A 14567-nucleotide genomic window follows, 5' to 3' on the forward strand; every position below is an offset into this window, starting at 1 on the left:
CTTAAGGGCTGGGTCAGCGGAATTAGGGAGAATGGATCAGATTCCTAAATACTGCGGGAGAAGACGTCGGATGGACGGCCTTAGGGGGAGGAGTCCGGAACTCCGGTCTGGGGGAGGGCGGAGGAGCCCGGATCCGGATATGAAGAGAAGGGGTCAGGTTCGGGGTCTGCAGACTGCAAACGCACCGCCCCCGAGCGGGCAAGGAAGGATCCAGACCCACGTAGGCCGCGGAGGAGGAAGAGACAACCCACCGAGCCCGCGGACGCCACAGGCTCAGTCTCCTCAACGCCGCCGCTGCCGCCGGCTGCGTAAGACGTGCGCCCTCCGCCGGCTCTGCAGTCCAGGGGGCGGAGCCCGCGCCACAGCCAATGGTAGAGGGTCATGTGCCATTGCGTCACCCCACGCCAGCCAACCAGAGGCGTCGCCGTCCTGCACCTGTCCGGGTGTTAAAGGGGCGCGGGGATACCGGATACAGGGACAGTTAGGCCCAGCGGCTGGGTCACTGAGACACACGTGGGAGACACGGGTAGAAAAATAGCGTCTGCCTTTATTCAAGTCCTGTTCTCTGCCTCAGGCCCCATCCCGCGTCCCGTCCCCGGGGCCCGGAAGCAGCTGTCCAGGGCGGGCTGCAGGGCCCGGGATACCTGCTCCGCTCTCTCCGCGAGCCGCCAGGGGTGGGGGGCTGCGGGGCCCTGCAGGGTCCCCAGGAAGTCGGGCAGCTGTGAGGGCAGTGAGAAGACCGGCACGCTGCGGAACAGGGCGGGCACGGCGTCCGGGGACAGCAGTCTGTCGAAGTAGGCCCCGACGTAGCGGCCGGGCGCCCGACCCTGCAAGAAGTCTGGCAGCAAGCAGCTGAGCGAGGCGGCGAAGGCGTCGTGCGGGCCGTGAGCCCCGGGCGCCGACGTCGCGTCCTGCAGCCATTCGCGGCACAGCGCCACGGCCCCGGGCGAGAAGAGCAGGACCACCACGCCGCCCTCCTGCAGGGTCTGGCGCCGCTGCGCGTGGAACCAGGCCAGGGGCCCCTGCGCACTCAGTTCGCGGCGGCTCCACAGGTCCACGGCCACGCGCAGCGGCATTTGGAACAGCGCCGAAGCCAGGGCGCCCACCAGGCGCTCGAAGCCAGCGTCGTCGGCGGAGTAGAGGAGCAGGGCCGCGCGGCTCCTGGCGGCCGCTGTTGGAAAGAACAGAGCCGGAGCGGAGACGTGAGCTGGCCCGAGGCCCGGCCCTCTGGGGGCCGCCCCCCGCCCGGAGCTGGCTCACACTCACCCCCCGCGCGGACGTCCTCCTTCAGGAGCCTCAGCCACCCTGTGAGGGGAGAGGAGCGAAGGCAGCCGGTGAGCCCAGCCGCCGCCGTCTCCTGGCCAGCTCCCAGGTCCACTCGAGTCCTGCCCCTGGGGAATGGGGAGCCGGGAAGCGCTCACCTTTCACGTGGTTCTTTTTGAGGAGGAGGAGAAGGAAAAGCACAGCGGCCAAGAGTAAGCAGGCCAGCCAGACCAGGGCCCAGCGCCGGTGGATGTCTAGGAGACCCAGGGGAGAAGACAGGCTTGTTAGAGACCCCCGCTTCACGAAGGAGAAAAACGAGGCTCAGAGAAATGAAGAGATTTGCCCGAAGTCCACAGCTCACAGGGTCAGTGTATGAACATAGATCCATTTACTTGGGTGACCTTGGATAAGTGACTTCCCCTTCTGCCTCAGTTCACCTCTGTAAAATTGGGATACCAATAGTATCTACTTCACAGGATTGCTGTGAGGACTACATATATTAATACACATAAAGCACTGAACAGAGTGCTGGGCACAGTAAGTGCTCAAATGTCAGCTAAGGTTATTGACCCCTAAGGGACTTCCCTGGTGATCCAGTGGCTAAGGCACCGTGATCCCAATGCAGGGGGCCTGGCTTGGATCCCTGGTCAGGAAACTACATCCCACATGCCCAACTAAGAGTTCACATTCTGCAACTAAAGATCCTGCATGCCGCACTGAAGATCCCACGTGCCACAACTAAGATCCAGCGCAGCCAAACACATCAATAAATAAATAAATACATGTTTAAAAAAAAATGATGTATTGCCCCCTAAGCCTAGGGTTGCTGGACCCTTGACCTCACTCTCTTGGATGACTGCAACAGCCTTCTAACGTGTTCCTGACTCCTTTTTGCCTCTAATTCATTACAACATGGCAGCCCCAGAGATCTTTTTTTTTTTTTTTAATAAATGTATTTATTTATTTTTGGCTGCGTTGGGCCTTTGTTGCTGCATGCAGGCTTTCCCTAGTTGCGGCGTGCAGGGGGCTACTCTTCATCACGGTGTGCGGGCTTCTCATTGCGGTGGCTTCTCTTGTTGCAGAGCATGGGCTCTACGTGTGTGGGCTTCAGTAGTTGTGCAGGGTCAGTACTTGTGGCGCACGGGCTTAGTTGCTCCGTGGCATGTGGGATCTTCCTGGACCAGGGCTCGACCCCGTGTCCCCTGCATTGGCTGGTGGATTCTTAACCACTGTGCCACCAGGGAAATCCCCCGAGAGGTCTTTTTAAAATACAAATTTGGGGGCTTCCCTGGTGGCACAGTGGTTAAGAATCCACCAGCCAATGCAGGGGACACGGGTTCGAGCCCTGGTCCGGGAAGATCCCACATGCCGCGAAGCAACTAAACCAGTGTCCCACAAGTACTAAGCCTGTGCTCTAGAGCCCACAAGCCACAACTACTGAGCCTGCATGCCACAGCTACTGAAGCCCTCGCTCCTAGAGCCCGTGTGCTCTGCAACAAGAGAAGCCACCGCAATAAGAAGCCCACACACCTCAATGAAGAGTAGCCCCCGCTTGCCACAGCTGAGAAAGCCTGCACGCAGCAGCAACAAAGACCCAATGCAGCCATAAATAAATAAATAAATAAATAATTTATTTTAAAAAAATACAAATTTGATTATAGCCTTTTGGGAAGCTCCTGCTACTCTTAACATAAAATCCAAATTGCTTACATCGGCTCCCAAGGCCCTACATGGCCCTTGCATCCTAATCTCGTGACAGAGGCCTATCTCTCAAGACCCTCCAGCCACATTGGCTACCTTGGAGTTCCTCAAAAAAGCACCCCAGAGTCTTCACAAAAATGCATCTCTTCCCCCTTCATCTAGCTCAGCCTTCAGAGTTCACCTCCAACCTTTCCGCTGAACTAGGTCAGGTCCCCATTATATGCATTCAGGGCTTTGGACACTTTTATAGTGAATGCTTCCATAGCCCACACTTCCTAAATGATTGTTTAGCTAATGTCTTTCTAGCTTCTATGGCTGGCATGGGGACAGGGAATGTGTCTCTTTGGTGATGCTGGGATCCCTGCAAGCGCCCCTTGTGGTGTTTGAATTAATGAAGGAATGACCCTCTGATTGAAAGGCTAAGGCCATTGTGTATGCTTCCCCCAGGAATGGTCCCTGTCAAGATTCCAGCTCCTGGAACAGAGAAGAAGGGCAGTTCTTGTAATACTCACACTTTTCCATGGGGCAGGCCCATAGTGCTCCCAAGTCATCGTCCCACAGCTGTAAGACACAAACAAAACCAAATCCAGAGCCCCCAGCTTGGAGTTCAACACCCATCAAGTCTGGTCCCAAATTTCCAGCCTCAGCTATGCATATTTCACACACACACACACACACACACAGCAGCCACAAGCTGCTCTGCCTTTGCTTATGCTGTGTCTATTTCCTGGACTGTACCTTCCTACGGGTGCCAGATTGGGCCCACATGAAAAGACTCTTCCTTGAATCTCTCCCTGGAACCCAAAGCTTAGCACATTGGTTATTAGCTGTCTTAACCCAATGGTTATCTCTTTGCTGGTCTCTCCAGCCACGAGCAACTTGGGGACAGGAACTATGCTTCTTCAACTCTTAGCTTCCCCAGGGCTGGACACAAAATAAGCACACACAGATGGTGGGTGGATGCTAGAGGGACAATGAGGAGGCCCCTACCCCTGAAGAGTGACAGTTTTCCTGCTAGGCACAGGAAGAGGTAGAAGAGGTTGAAGACAGGGTTTGAGGCCTGTTGCCTTTGGGCATCGGGGAGGGCCCTCCTGCCACCTACTCACCTGAAGACACTGGCCTGACTGCACATCTTGTAGTAACGGCCCTCCAAGACGAGCTGCCCTCTGCGAAGCCAAGGGATGGGTGCTGTCACCTAGAGGCACAACACCTAGGAGGCCACCAGGCTACAGCTGGGCAGAATAGTAGGGGAGAGGGTCTGGGAGACTTTTGAGAGGCCACTGAGAACAAGGCCCAGGTCTGAGTTACCCCTATATTCCCAGAGACCAGCACAGGGCCTGGCACAGAGGAGGGGAAATTGAATAGTGAAAATTTGAGGCCAGGTTTGAAGTGGAGCTGGAAAGGGACATGAAGGAGGGTCCCCCATCCCTCACCGTGGACGCCCTGCTAAGCAGTGGAGTGCAGCCACTGGGTTCCAAGGCGCAGAGTGATCCATTGTCCTGGGGGCCTCGTGTCTCCACCAGCAGTACGTCATCCTTGAGGGGCCCCAGGGAGTCTGGAAAGGGTGAGAGCCCACTCTCAGTGAGACCCAACCTGGTTGAGGGCTGCCACTCCCCTGCCCCATGCCTGACTTTCACCCCCAGGAGCTGGCACTTCCAGGGTCCACCCCTATTGCAGTGGCCCTGCCCCAGCCTCCCCCAGGTCCCACTCACCAGCCCACAAGCACTCTTGTAGCTCCTGCTTCTCCCAGGTGCTCACCTGTTCAGAAGGGGCCAGGGTTAGGGGCACGAGGAAAAGCAAAAGCTGAGGCCAGAACAACCAGAAGAGAAGGGACAGACAAGAGGAAGCCTGTCAGGTTGGGGGGCGGGGTCTGGACTCTGGACCTGACCTTAGGCAGATCTGGGTTCAAGGCTGAGTAATTAGGAGTCACTACATCTTTCTCAGCCTCAGCCTTGTGAGGTCATCTGTGCTAAAGGGGCTTACGGCTGTAAATTAACTCTTCAGTTCTGACAGAACACTTCATACACTCCCTTCTCACCTAACCACCTTCTCAAAGAGGCTTCATCTGACTCTGGCCCTCTTGAAATGGCAACTCCAGCCCTCCTTTATCCTTCCCCACCTGTTCCTATAGTATTTATAGACAATTTTAACATACTGTATAATTTACTTATTATGCTTGTTGTCTGCCTTTTTCCATTACAACATGAACTCTTTAAGGGTGGGAGCATTTATTGGCTTTATTCACTGACATATTTATTCCAAGAGCCTAAAACAGTGCCTGAAACATAATAGCTCAATAAATCTGGAATTAATATTTTTATAACTACCCTTTGAAGTTATAAAGCAACCCATTTCTACAGGAAGAGAAATAGGATAATTATAGCAATAATCAAAGCAGTTAACACTTATTGAGAATTTAGTTTGTGCCCATTGCTAAGGTGAAGCACTTGTTTAATCTTCATAACCACTCTATGAAGTATTCAATAGTTACTATTATCATCCCCATTAAACAGATGAGGAGACTGATGTTCAGAGAGGTGAAGTGCCCAGGGTCCCACGCCATGCACTGGTAAAGTAAACAGTGGAACTCCTAAAGAGGAAGCTGGTAACCACTTTGCTCCAGGGACCCAAGGATAAAGTGGATTCAGAAGACAGTGACTGTCTGGGAGTCCGCGGAGGTCCTGACCCCAAGCCCGGCTCTCTGGCGCCCCTTTCTTGCCTGGACACAGATGTTGGGGTGGCCTTTCAGCAATGGGAACTCAAGAGCCTTCTGTGGAAAGAGGGTAATGAGTGGAGTCATTGAATTTGGGCCCCTAGGTTCCCCTTCCTTCCCCAACCACGGGAACCTCCTGCCGCTTCGCTTACGTTCACAGTGACATTCTCTCGGGGCAGCGGTGGGACCAGCGGCTGGCAGGGGCCCCCATCCGGTGCCTGCCAGCACAGTGTGGCCTCAGCGGGTACTGAGCACGGCACGTCCAGCCGCCAGGCCCGCGGGGGCAGCAGCTGCAGCCGGGCGGCACGCCAAAGGTTCCGGTGTGCACGGGGGTCTGCAGGGAGAGGGTCTGGTTACTGCCTGCCGGCAGGTCCCACCCACACCGCTCCCGCCTTGGCAGAGCCGGTCCACTCACCCTCCCTAAAGGGGCAGACGCTGGTCCTGACAGAGTCGGGCTCCAGACGCCACACCTAGAAAGGAAACGGGGCTCCACAGGTCAGTTCAACCCAGCCAGCACCCTGCTAAGCCCTGGGGATGCATTCACTCAGCCCATACAGTCAGCACTCCTTGGCCCTCTGTATTCGCTGTTCTGCATCCTCAGATCAAAAATATTCCGGGGAAAAAAATTCCAGAAAGTTGCAAAAAGCAAAACTTGGATTTGCCTGCAGGAAACTGTTTACATAGCATTTACATTGTATTAGGTATTATAAACAATCTAGAAATGATTTCAGGTATACAGGAGTATGTGAGTAGGTTATGTGTAAATACTACACCATTTTATATTATATAAAGGACTTGAGCATCTGCAGATTTTGGTATCCACAGAGATCCTGGAACTAATCCCTCTGGGATACTGGATATGGAAGGAGGATGTATTTCACCAACATATGCCCAAGTCTTTTTGCCCTTTACAAGGCCCTAGAATTGCACACATTTATTCTTCCAGCAAACCCTATGCCAACATCTGGCAACATCTTCACTCGACAAATTTTTAATGAGTACTTACTATGTGTCTTAGCACTATGGTAGGCATAGGGGCTTTTAACAATTAAATCCACAATCACTTTGTGAGAACCTACTTAGCACAGGTTCTCAGCACAGCGTTAAGGACACGTCCATTTATTCTCCATTTTTTCTTCCAATAGACTTTTTTTTTTTTTTGGTTGCGTTGGGTCTTCATTGTTGCGTGCGGGCTTTCTCTAGTTGAGGCGAGCCGAGCAACTCTTCATTGTGGTGCATGGGCTTCTCGCTGCGGTGGGTTCTCTTGTTGCTGAGCAGGGGCTCTAGGCGCACAGGCTTCAGTAGCTGTGGCTCGCGGGCTGTAGAGTGCAGGCTCAGTAGTTGTGGTGCATGGGCTTAGTTGCTTCATGGCATGTGGGATCTTCCCGGACCAGAGATCGAACCCGTGTCCCCTGCACTGGCAGGCGGATTCTTAACCACTGTGCCACCAGGGAAGTACCCAATAGACTTTTTAAGTGCACCCATTCTTGGCTTAGCCCTGTTCTAAGCACTAGAGATAATATATTAATTTATAAAACAAATGTATAAGAGCACCTACTACGTAGCAGGCATTGGGCTTGGCAGTGAGGACAATTATATCACAGCAAACATTTCATGAGTGTCTGTTATATGTCCTATCACTGTGCTAGGCAGTAGAGTTTCACTCATTCACTCATTCATTCACTTAACAAACTTAATTAGCACCCACTACATACCAGTTATTATGCAAGGCTCTGGAGAAATTACTAAATTTGAATAGATATCATTTCCTTGCCTTCAAGGAAATTACAAATTCACAGTTGTAGTAAGGATAAGACATGTATACAAATTAATAAATCAATCACACATTTATTGAGGATTTGTGGTATGTAAGAAGAGACAGGTGCCCAAATAAGAAAACAAGTGATAAATGATAAATAGAAAAGAAAAGACAGAAATGCAAGAAGATTTGGAGACAGAAGAGGCCAGGAGGTTGGGCAAAAGCTTTGGTAAAGAGGTGACTGGAAGGATTGGGGTGTATGGAAAAGAAGGATTGGGGTGTATGGAAAAGAAGTGAGGGCATTTCAGGTAGTGGGAATGAGAGACATTAATGTCAGAGGTAAAACAGATGGGACCTGATGACCAATTAAATGTATAATCAGAGGGACAATATATTATTATAACATATATAAGCCGGAAGTGGCACACTTCCTTATAACAGCCCTGTGAGGCTGGTACTGTTTATTCCCATTTTACTGATAGGAAACAGGCTCAGAGAGGTGAAGTGACTTGTCCAAGTTCACACAGCTAGCAAATGGCAAGTCAGGATTCAAATAAGTCTGAGTTCACAGTGCACACTCTACTCTCCAGGTGAGCACAAAGAGGGAACTGGAGGAGTAGTGGAAGCCTTCAAGGGGGAGATGACATCTGAAGGGGGCCACGAAGCACAAGTAGAAGTGCTGTGGCTAGAGGATCACAAAGAGCATTCAGGGCATGTACAAGCAGAAAACATAGGACAGCAAAGGGAAAGGGAGGGCCAGTCCCCCTAGGGAGCCATAGTTTCCACCTCAAAGAGGAGTGTGGAGGGTGGGGAGACCAGGAAGGTGAGGGCCAACCATCTCACCAGTTCCCTAATCCCTGTCCCCGGGCACCCAGCTGGACTCTGCTCCTACCTGAATACAGAGGCAGGGAACCAGGTCTGTGTGGTTCAAGGTAATGGTCTGCGGCCCAGTCTGTGGGACAAGCAGAAGGAGAGAAGTTGAAGAAGATGAGGAAGAGGAAGGCTGGAAGCCAAAGTTAAGGACACCGGGCAGGTAGCCGTTCCCCCACCAATGTTCCTTGCTTTGGGTGTGGGTGGCTGTGTCCTTTTCAAAGGTGCCCTATGATAATGCACTTGCAACTTTAGCACAAGCATCGGCCTGCAGTGGGAATGGACTTGGGGAGGGGGAGGCCTCACCAGGTTTCTGTGCCACCAGGGTTTTGCAGGGCCTGGGACCTGGTTCCAGTACAGGAAGAGGCCAAAGCGCTGCTCCTCAGGCACATCCAGCACCAGGCGCACGTCGTCGCCATCTGCAGACACGTTGAGCCAGGTCAGGGCTGCGGAGGAGGCAAAGAGAGAGACTTCCTTCACCTCTTCTGTACACCCAAGCCTGGGTCACACCCACCCACTGCCCCTTTGGAGTTTCCTTCAAAGCCCTCAGACTAGGAGGCCCCTGGAGGGCAGAGCCTGTGTCTCCATGTCAGACCAGACTTCAGCCACAGCCCAGGACTGAACCCATGTAGGCCCCAGTATGGGGTCTGGAGAGGGCTCTTCTCCTTGCTTCTCCCTCTGCAGCCAGAAGTACCTGTAACCACTGTAAAATAAATCATTCTCCTCTGCTCAGAACCTTTTGATGGCCCCCACATCACCCCAGAGTAAAAGGCAGAGTCATTACAGTGGCTTGCAAGTCCCTCCCCGGTATGGCTGCCGTGAACACTCTAACCTCATTTCCTAGCACTCTTGTCCTTAATTAACCTGCTGCAGACACATTGTCCTCCTTACTAATACTTAAACACACTAGACACACTCCTGCCTCAGGCCCTTTGCACTGGCTATTCCCTTCACATGGAACCCTCTTCCCTCAGATGCCCCATGGCTCCTCCCTCACCTCCTTCAGGTCTTTTGCTCACTGACCACTCCAACTCCCAACCTCTCTATCACCCTTCCCTGAAATTTCTCCATAGCACTAATAACCACCTAACTTATTGCATATTTCACATCTCCATGTGTTTATTGTGTCCTCCATCACCCCCACCCTGACCCTGACTCCCAGCTAGAACGTCAGTTTTGTCAGTTTTTTTTTTTTTTAATTGGTTTGTCTCCAGTGCCTAGGGCTATTCCTTGAGCAGGGTAATGACTCAATATCTGCTGAATAAGTGAATCAGTGTCTACCAAATGAATAAAGACATGAAATCCATGATGTGTATCTGTATCCTCAAACCTCTGGTGCCGAGTAGTCTTTAATGAATTACCAAAGAGGCATCAAGCTTAAGTTTAAGAACCCAAATAGAAAATGAAGTTGAAATCATTTGAGTTCAAAAGCATCCCAGTGTTTCTATCTCGATGTGACTGGTAGTTATGCAAATGTATACATATGTAAAAATTAATTGAACTGGACATTAAAATTGGTGCACTTTACACACTTTTCTGTATGTATGTTATACCATGATAAAAAAGAAAATACAAAACAAAAAAATGAACAAAGTCCAAATAGTACATGAGAAAAATCATCAGAACCTTGAGTTTCTTAGCCCTTATTTTATGATTTAATATTATTTTTATTTTAATATATGGGGACGGGGTGCACCGTAATCTTGACAATGTTTTGGGCCACTAGATATTCCTGGTACTAATAAATATTTGTTCTAAGAAGTGAGAGATTCACCTTTATATTCTAAATGCCTGGCACTGAGTAAGAGCTACCGCAGTTCTTTTGTGATAAATGAATGAATGAATAAATGAGCTCTGTGAGCCTCTGGGATGTGGCAGCCAGACCTGAAGTTCACTCCAAGGGTCCCTCACACTCCAGATCCACCCCCACCCTCCTCCCAGCCCTGCTGGCCCTAGCTCCTACCCCAGCAGCTCTGAATGTTGTCCCGGACTTCGAGACCCCTGCAGTCTGGGGAGAGATCACAGAAAAGCCTCTAGTGGGGTTGGGGGCAAAGAAAGAATGGGGGCAATCCAACCCATGGGGAGCCCTGGGAAGGGCTCCCTGTCCCCTCAATACCACCCATATCTATTCCAGTGCCCAAAGCACCTTCCCCAGGCACTGGGAAGCAATGTCACCTGGGGAGAGGAGGCATGAGGGACTGACTATGGGTGGCTGGGAGTGAGAGTGCCTGAGAGCAGCTGGGACAAGGAAGGGGGTGAAAGCAGAAGGGCAGTGGCCGGTGGGGAGACAGACTAAGGGGCCAGCACTTGGGGCCCCTCAGGCTGTGGGACCACTTACCAGGCAGCTGCTGTGTGAGATTGAGTTCCTTCTGGTACCGGGGCAGAGTGTAGGACCAGATTCGCACCTCAGCCCCCAGGGCAGCCCCGAAGCAGTCAAATACTACAGAGCCCTGTGAGGAGAGGGTGGTGGAAGGCTGGTGGTATAGGGCTCAAAACTGAGGCTCCTCTCCATGGTCTGCTCCACTCACCCTCCGCCCTATTCCCAACCAGTGACTATTCATACTGTATGGCCCCCAATTCTGCCATGAACGTGTCCTCAAAGGCCTCCAGTTCTAAAGCACACGCCCTCAGGAGGGGTGGCAGCAGGGCCAGGATTAGTGCCCCCACTCTATTAGTCCTTGCCTCATCCCTGCTGTTCCAGGTCACGGGCCAAAGCTAAGGTGATCAGAGACCCCAGACCCCAGCACAAATGTGGGAGGCCCTCCCCACAGAAGTCGTTCTCACTCCCAGTGCCTCAGTGGGCCTCATGATTGCCCTGTGAGGGGGACCAGCAGGTGATCTCCCATTATTTTCCAGGTAAGACGATATAGACTGGGGGCTGGGGACAGGAGGGAAGTCAAAGTGTGAGTGACTTGGCCCAAGTGGAGATACATATCCCAACCATGAGCAGCCCCCTGAGGCTGGGAGAAGCTCCGCTGGGGGACAGACATGGTATATGTGGGGCAGACACGGACAGTATGGCAGGGAATCCGGAAAAGTGGATTCAGCCCACAGACCTCCCCTCTGTAAGCCTCAGCTTCTCTATCTGGAGCATGAAGGCAATAATGTCTAGTTCATGGGGGTAGTTTTGAGGATTACAAAAGAAAGGAAAAATTAAACTTTCTGAGACTCTTCCGTGTTGGGTATTATACCAGGTGTTTTATACATATCAACTCATTTTATTCTCACAACAGCTATATGAGGTAGGACTATTCTTTTTTTTTTTGGCCACACCGGGTGGCCTGTGGGATCTTAGTTCCCCAACCAAGGATTGAACCCGGGCCCTCGGCAGTGAAAGCGCAGAATTCCAACCACTGGACCACCAGGGAACTCCCGAGGTAGGGCTGTTCTTTTCCCCACTTTACAGACAGGAAAACTGAGGCATAAAGGACTGAAAGGACTTGCTCAGAGCCCTGCCAGAATCAAGACCTAAAGAGATAATGCACGTGAAAGCACTTCATAAATTCATTATTATTTCGCATACCACAGACTGACCAGGCTGCACGAGGGCAGCAGGCACTTGCACCTCCAGTAGGACGCAGCGGGCAGTAGGGTAGGCCTGGAAGGAGAGCACGACGTGGGCCTGGAGAGAGGCTGTGAGCAACAGGGCAGGGGGTCGGTCAGGCTCAGGGGCCCTGGGCAAGGCTCTGGCGAGGGGCAGTTGGGCCAGCCGGCTTCTCACCATTCCTAGGCTCCTCGATTGCTGGGTCCTCTGCAATTCCAAACTTCTCTTCATCTTCAGCCTCTTCCCAGTATCCTGGAATGACCCGAGAGCAAGGCTCAGATCTAGCCCCAGCTCTGGCTTTGGGTTCCTTCCAGGAAGCTCAGTGCTAAGAAGCAGAGGCCAGGCTTGGGGCCGGGGGTGTGGGCGGGGAGACCAGTCTGACCTGGGGGGTCCGTTGGCCAGTGTCCTCCAGGAGAATACTGAGGATGCCCCGTGCTTCCTGACAGACACCCTCCCTGGTCTTCGTGCCCACTCCAGACACACTCACATGCACCCATGCCCAGTCATGGGATGACAGGCTCACCATGCACAGCCAAGTGGACGGCCACACGCACACAGAGGTCACAGTCGGTCTCCTTGTAGCACCTTAGCACCAGCTCTGTCTGCAGGCGTGTGGGCACCAGCACGGGGCCTGGGGCAGACACGAGGCTCCCAGGCAGGCAGAGCACGTCACCATCTGTGTGTGAAGGGTGGGGTGGGAGCTGAAGCTTCTCAGACCCAGAATCTGGTTGTACCTGACACCCCCAGAGGGCCAAGGAGCTTTGGGCTCTTCCTGGGCTGAGGGCAGGTGGTGAGGGCATGGGACTGAACAGCTCCCCTCCCTTCTGCCCACCTGGGAAGATCTTTCCTCTCTAAAAGTAGGGCTACTTACCCCAGAGGTGGCAGGAAAGGCCCTGGGAAGGAGGTAAAGACAAGTTAGAGTTTATGCGTCCAAATCTAACCATCTTTTCCTGAGGCCCCCCCAACCCGCCTACCTCTTTCTAGGGCTCCCTTTTCCAAGTCCCTCCCAGAAGAGCTCAGGCCCAGCTCTCGCCCCCTCCCCATTCTTCTCTTACCCCATCAGCACCCGACAGACCAGCCAGGGCAGTTCTGACAGTGACGGCAGCGGCAGGAGCCAGGCTAGGGCCTCATTGGCCGCAGACCGAGCCCTGAGCCTTCCTCAACACTCCTGTGGCCCCAGACTCACCGGAGAGCAGCGGGCAGTGTCCTGAGGCCCCACAACCCTCTCTAGAGAGAGGACTGCAGGGTTTCGGCCCAGTGCCAAGGACAGAAAGAACCAGGGCACAGGCATCTTCCAGGTGCCAGGCAGCACCCAGGCCTGAGGCCCTGTCCTGCCACCCCCCCGAAGGGGGGCTGACACCACACCTCGTCTCCCACTCAGCTGCGTGCCCGCGGGTAGGAGAGGCCGGAATCCCTCTCCAGTCTCAGGGTCCCGGCGCTGGGCCGCTTGCGCACGCCCTCCCCCAGGAGTCCTGACTCCCATCCAGTCCCTGCCACAGTGCTTTCGTTTTGGCTCCTGGCAGGCAGCCGGCTGTTCCCGCCCCGCCCGGTCCCTCCCACCAACACCAGGCCTGGGAGCCAGCAGTCTGGACTGGAGTGGTGGCCTCACTCCCTCCCTCTTTTCCTCTCCTCCTCTTCCCCTCCTCCTCCTTCTCTGCTGACACCTGGCTGGGAGGGGCCCCTGAAGAGGGTGGTGGCTTAATGGCTGAGTAAGGGAGTTCTTACTCACTCTGAGTGTTCCTAAGGAGGAAGTCTCCATCGAGACAACCAAGGCCCTATGCAATCCTGGGGCATTTGCACTTCCCATGTGACTCTGGAGTCTTGGTGTCCATGAGGCCCCTCTTACTGGCCACCCCAGGTCCCTTCAGACATTCTCCTTAGGCCTCATTGTGGGACCTCTAAAGACAGGGACAAGGGGCACCATAACGTGAGCTTTTCACCACTTCCCGGCCTATGCTCAAGTGAGGGGTGGGGGGGATGGGACCCAGGACCCAGAGCCAGGAAGACAGGGTCCTATTTGTGCTGTTGCCATGGGCTGGCTGCTTGACTGTGGACCCACACCAGCTTGCTGAACCTGTGTTTTCCTCTCTTCTCTCTGAAGAATCACAGTGAGGATCAAGGAAATTTCCAGGGAGACATTGCTTGTGAGAACATGACAGACATGGATGTGGATTTGGGCCCAGAAAATGATGCATAACCACCGCCAGGCAGGGTCTTGCTGACCCTTCCCCCAGCTCAGCACCCTGGGCACACTGGGAAAGCGCCGTGTGTTTCTGTTTCTCCATCACGTTCATCTTTATTCAACTTTCTCTATCTCAATCTCCACTGTCCCACCTTTGCCCCCATCACCCAGGACCAAAGCCTCCTTCCTGGGTCCAGAGCCCTCCCTCCCTCCCTTCCTCCCACTCTGGGCAGGGCCCCGGTCTGGAAAAGGGGGATCCCTGGCTCCCAAAGGGGTTTTCTGCCCCCCTACCCCCTCTGCAGCCGCCTCCCACTCAGAGCTGCCATGTCTCCTGCCTCCCCAACCCCCGTCCCAACCTCTCTGGCCTGGACTGGAGCACGTGCAGACTATTCTCCGGAATTTCAGAGAGAGGAAGTGGGACGATCCCCCACTCACAACAGCACTGAGGTCAGAGGAGTTCTCGGGAAAGAGTGACTCTCCCTGGGGGTTCTGAGGGAGAGAACCCTCAAGCATAAGCATAAGTAAGAGACTGGAC

At 53.4% G+C, this 14567-nt stretch overlaps 1 protein-coding gene across 6 annotated transcripts; it reads right to left on the reverse strand.

Moving 5' to 3' along the window:
- Positions 1 to 527: 527 nt before the first annotated feature.
- On the reverse strand, positions 528 to 13357 carry IL17RC (interleukin 17 receptor C). 6 transcript variants are annotated; one of them, XM_079713473.1, is made up of 18 exons: positions 13037 to 13292; positions 12722 to 12743; positions 12374 to 12526; positions 12028 to 12102; positions 11830 to 11939; positions 10645 to 10756; positions 8613 to 8752; positions 8329 to 8388; positions 6093 to 6147; positions 5830 to 6011; positions 5684 to 5734; positions 4677 to 4722; positions 4398 to 4519; positions 4071 to 4130; positions 3477 to 3525; positions 1422 to 1517; positions 1267 to 1305; positions 528 to 1171 (listed from the first exon to the last, which is right to left on the reverse strand). In XM_079713473.1, the coding sequence occupies exons 1-18, from the start codon at positions 13139 to 13141 to the stop codon at positions 552 to 554; spliced, it is 2097 nt and encodes a 698-aa protein (XP_079569599.1). In that variant the 5' UTR covers positions 13142 to 13292; the 3' UTR covers positions 528 to 551. The 6 variants fall into 6 exon arrangements, with proteins under 6 accessions (XP_079569599.1, XP_079569596.1, XP_079569595.1 ...); XM_079713470.1 differs by lacking the exon at positions 5684 to 5734 and having other exon boundaries at positions 13037 to 13357; XM_079713469.1 differs by lacking the exon at positions 1267 to 1305 and having other exon boundaries at positions 13037 to 13357.
- Positions 13358 to 14567: the final 1210 nt, after the last annotated feature.

Source organism: Hyperoodon ampullatus (genome assembly GCF_949752795.1).
Source record: "Hyperoodon ampullatus genome assembly, chromosome: 10".
Lineage (NCBI taxonomy): Eukaryota > Metazoa > Chordata > Mammalia > Artiodactyla > Ziphiidae > Hyperoodon > Hyperoodon ampullatus.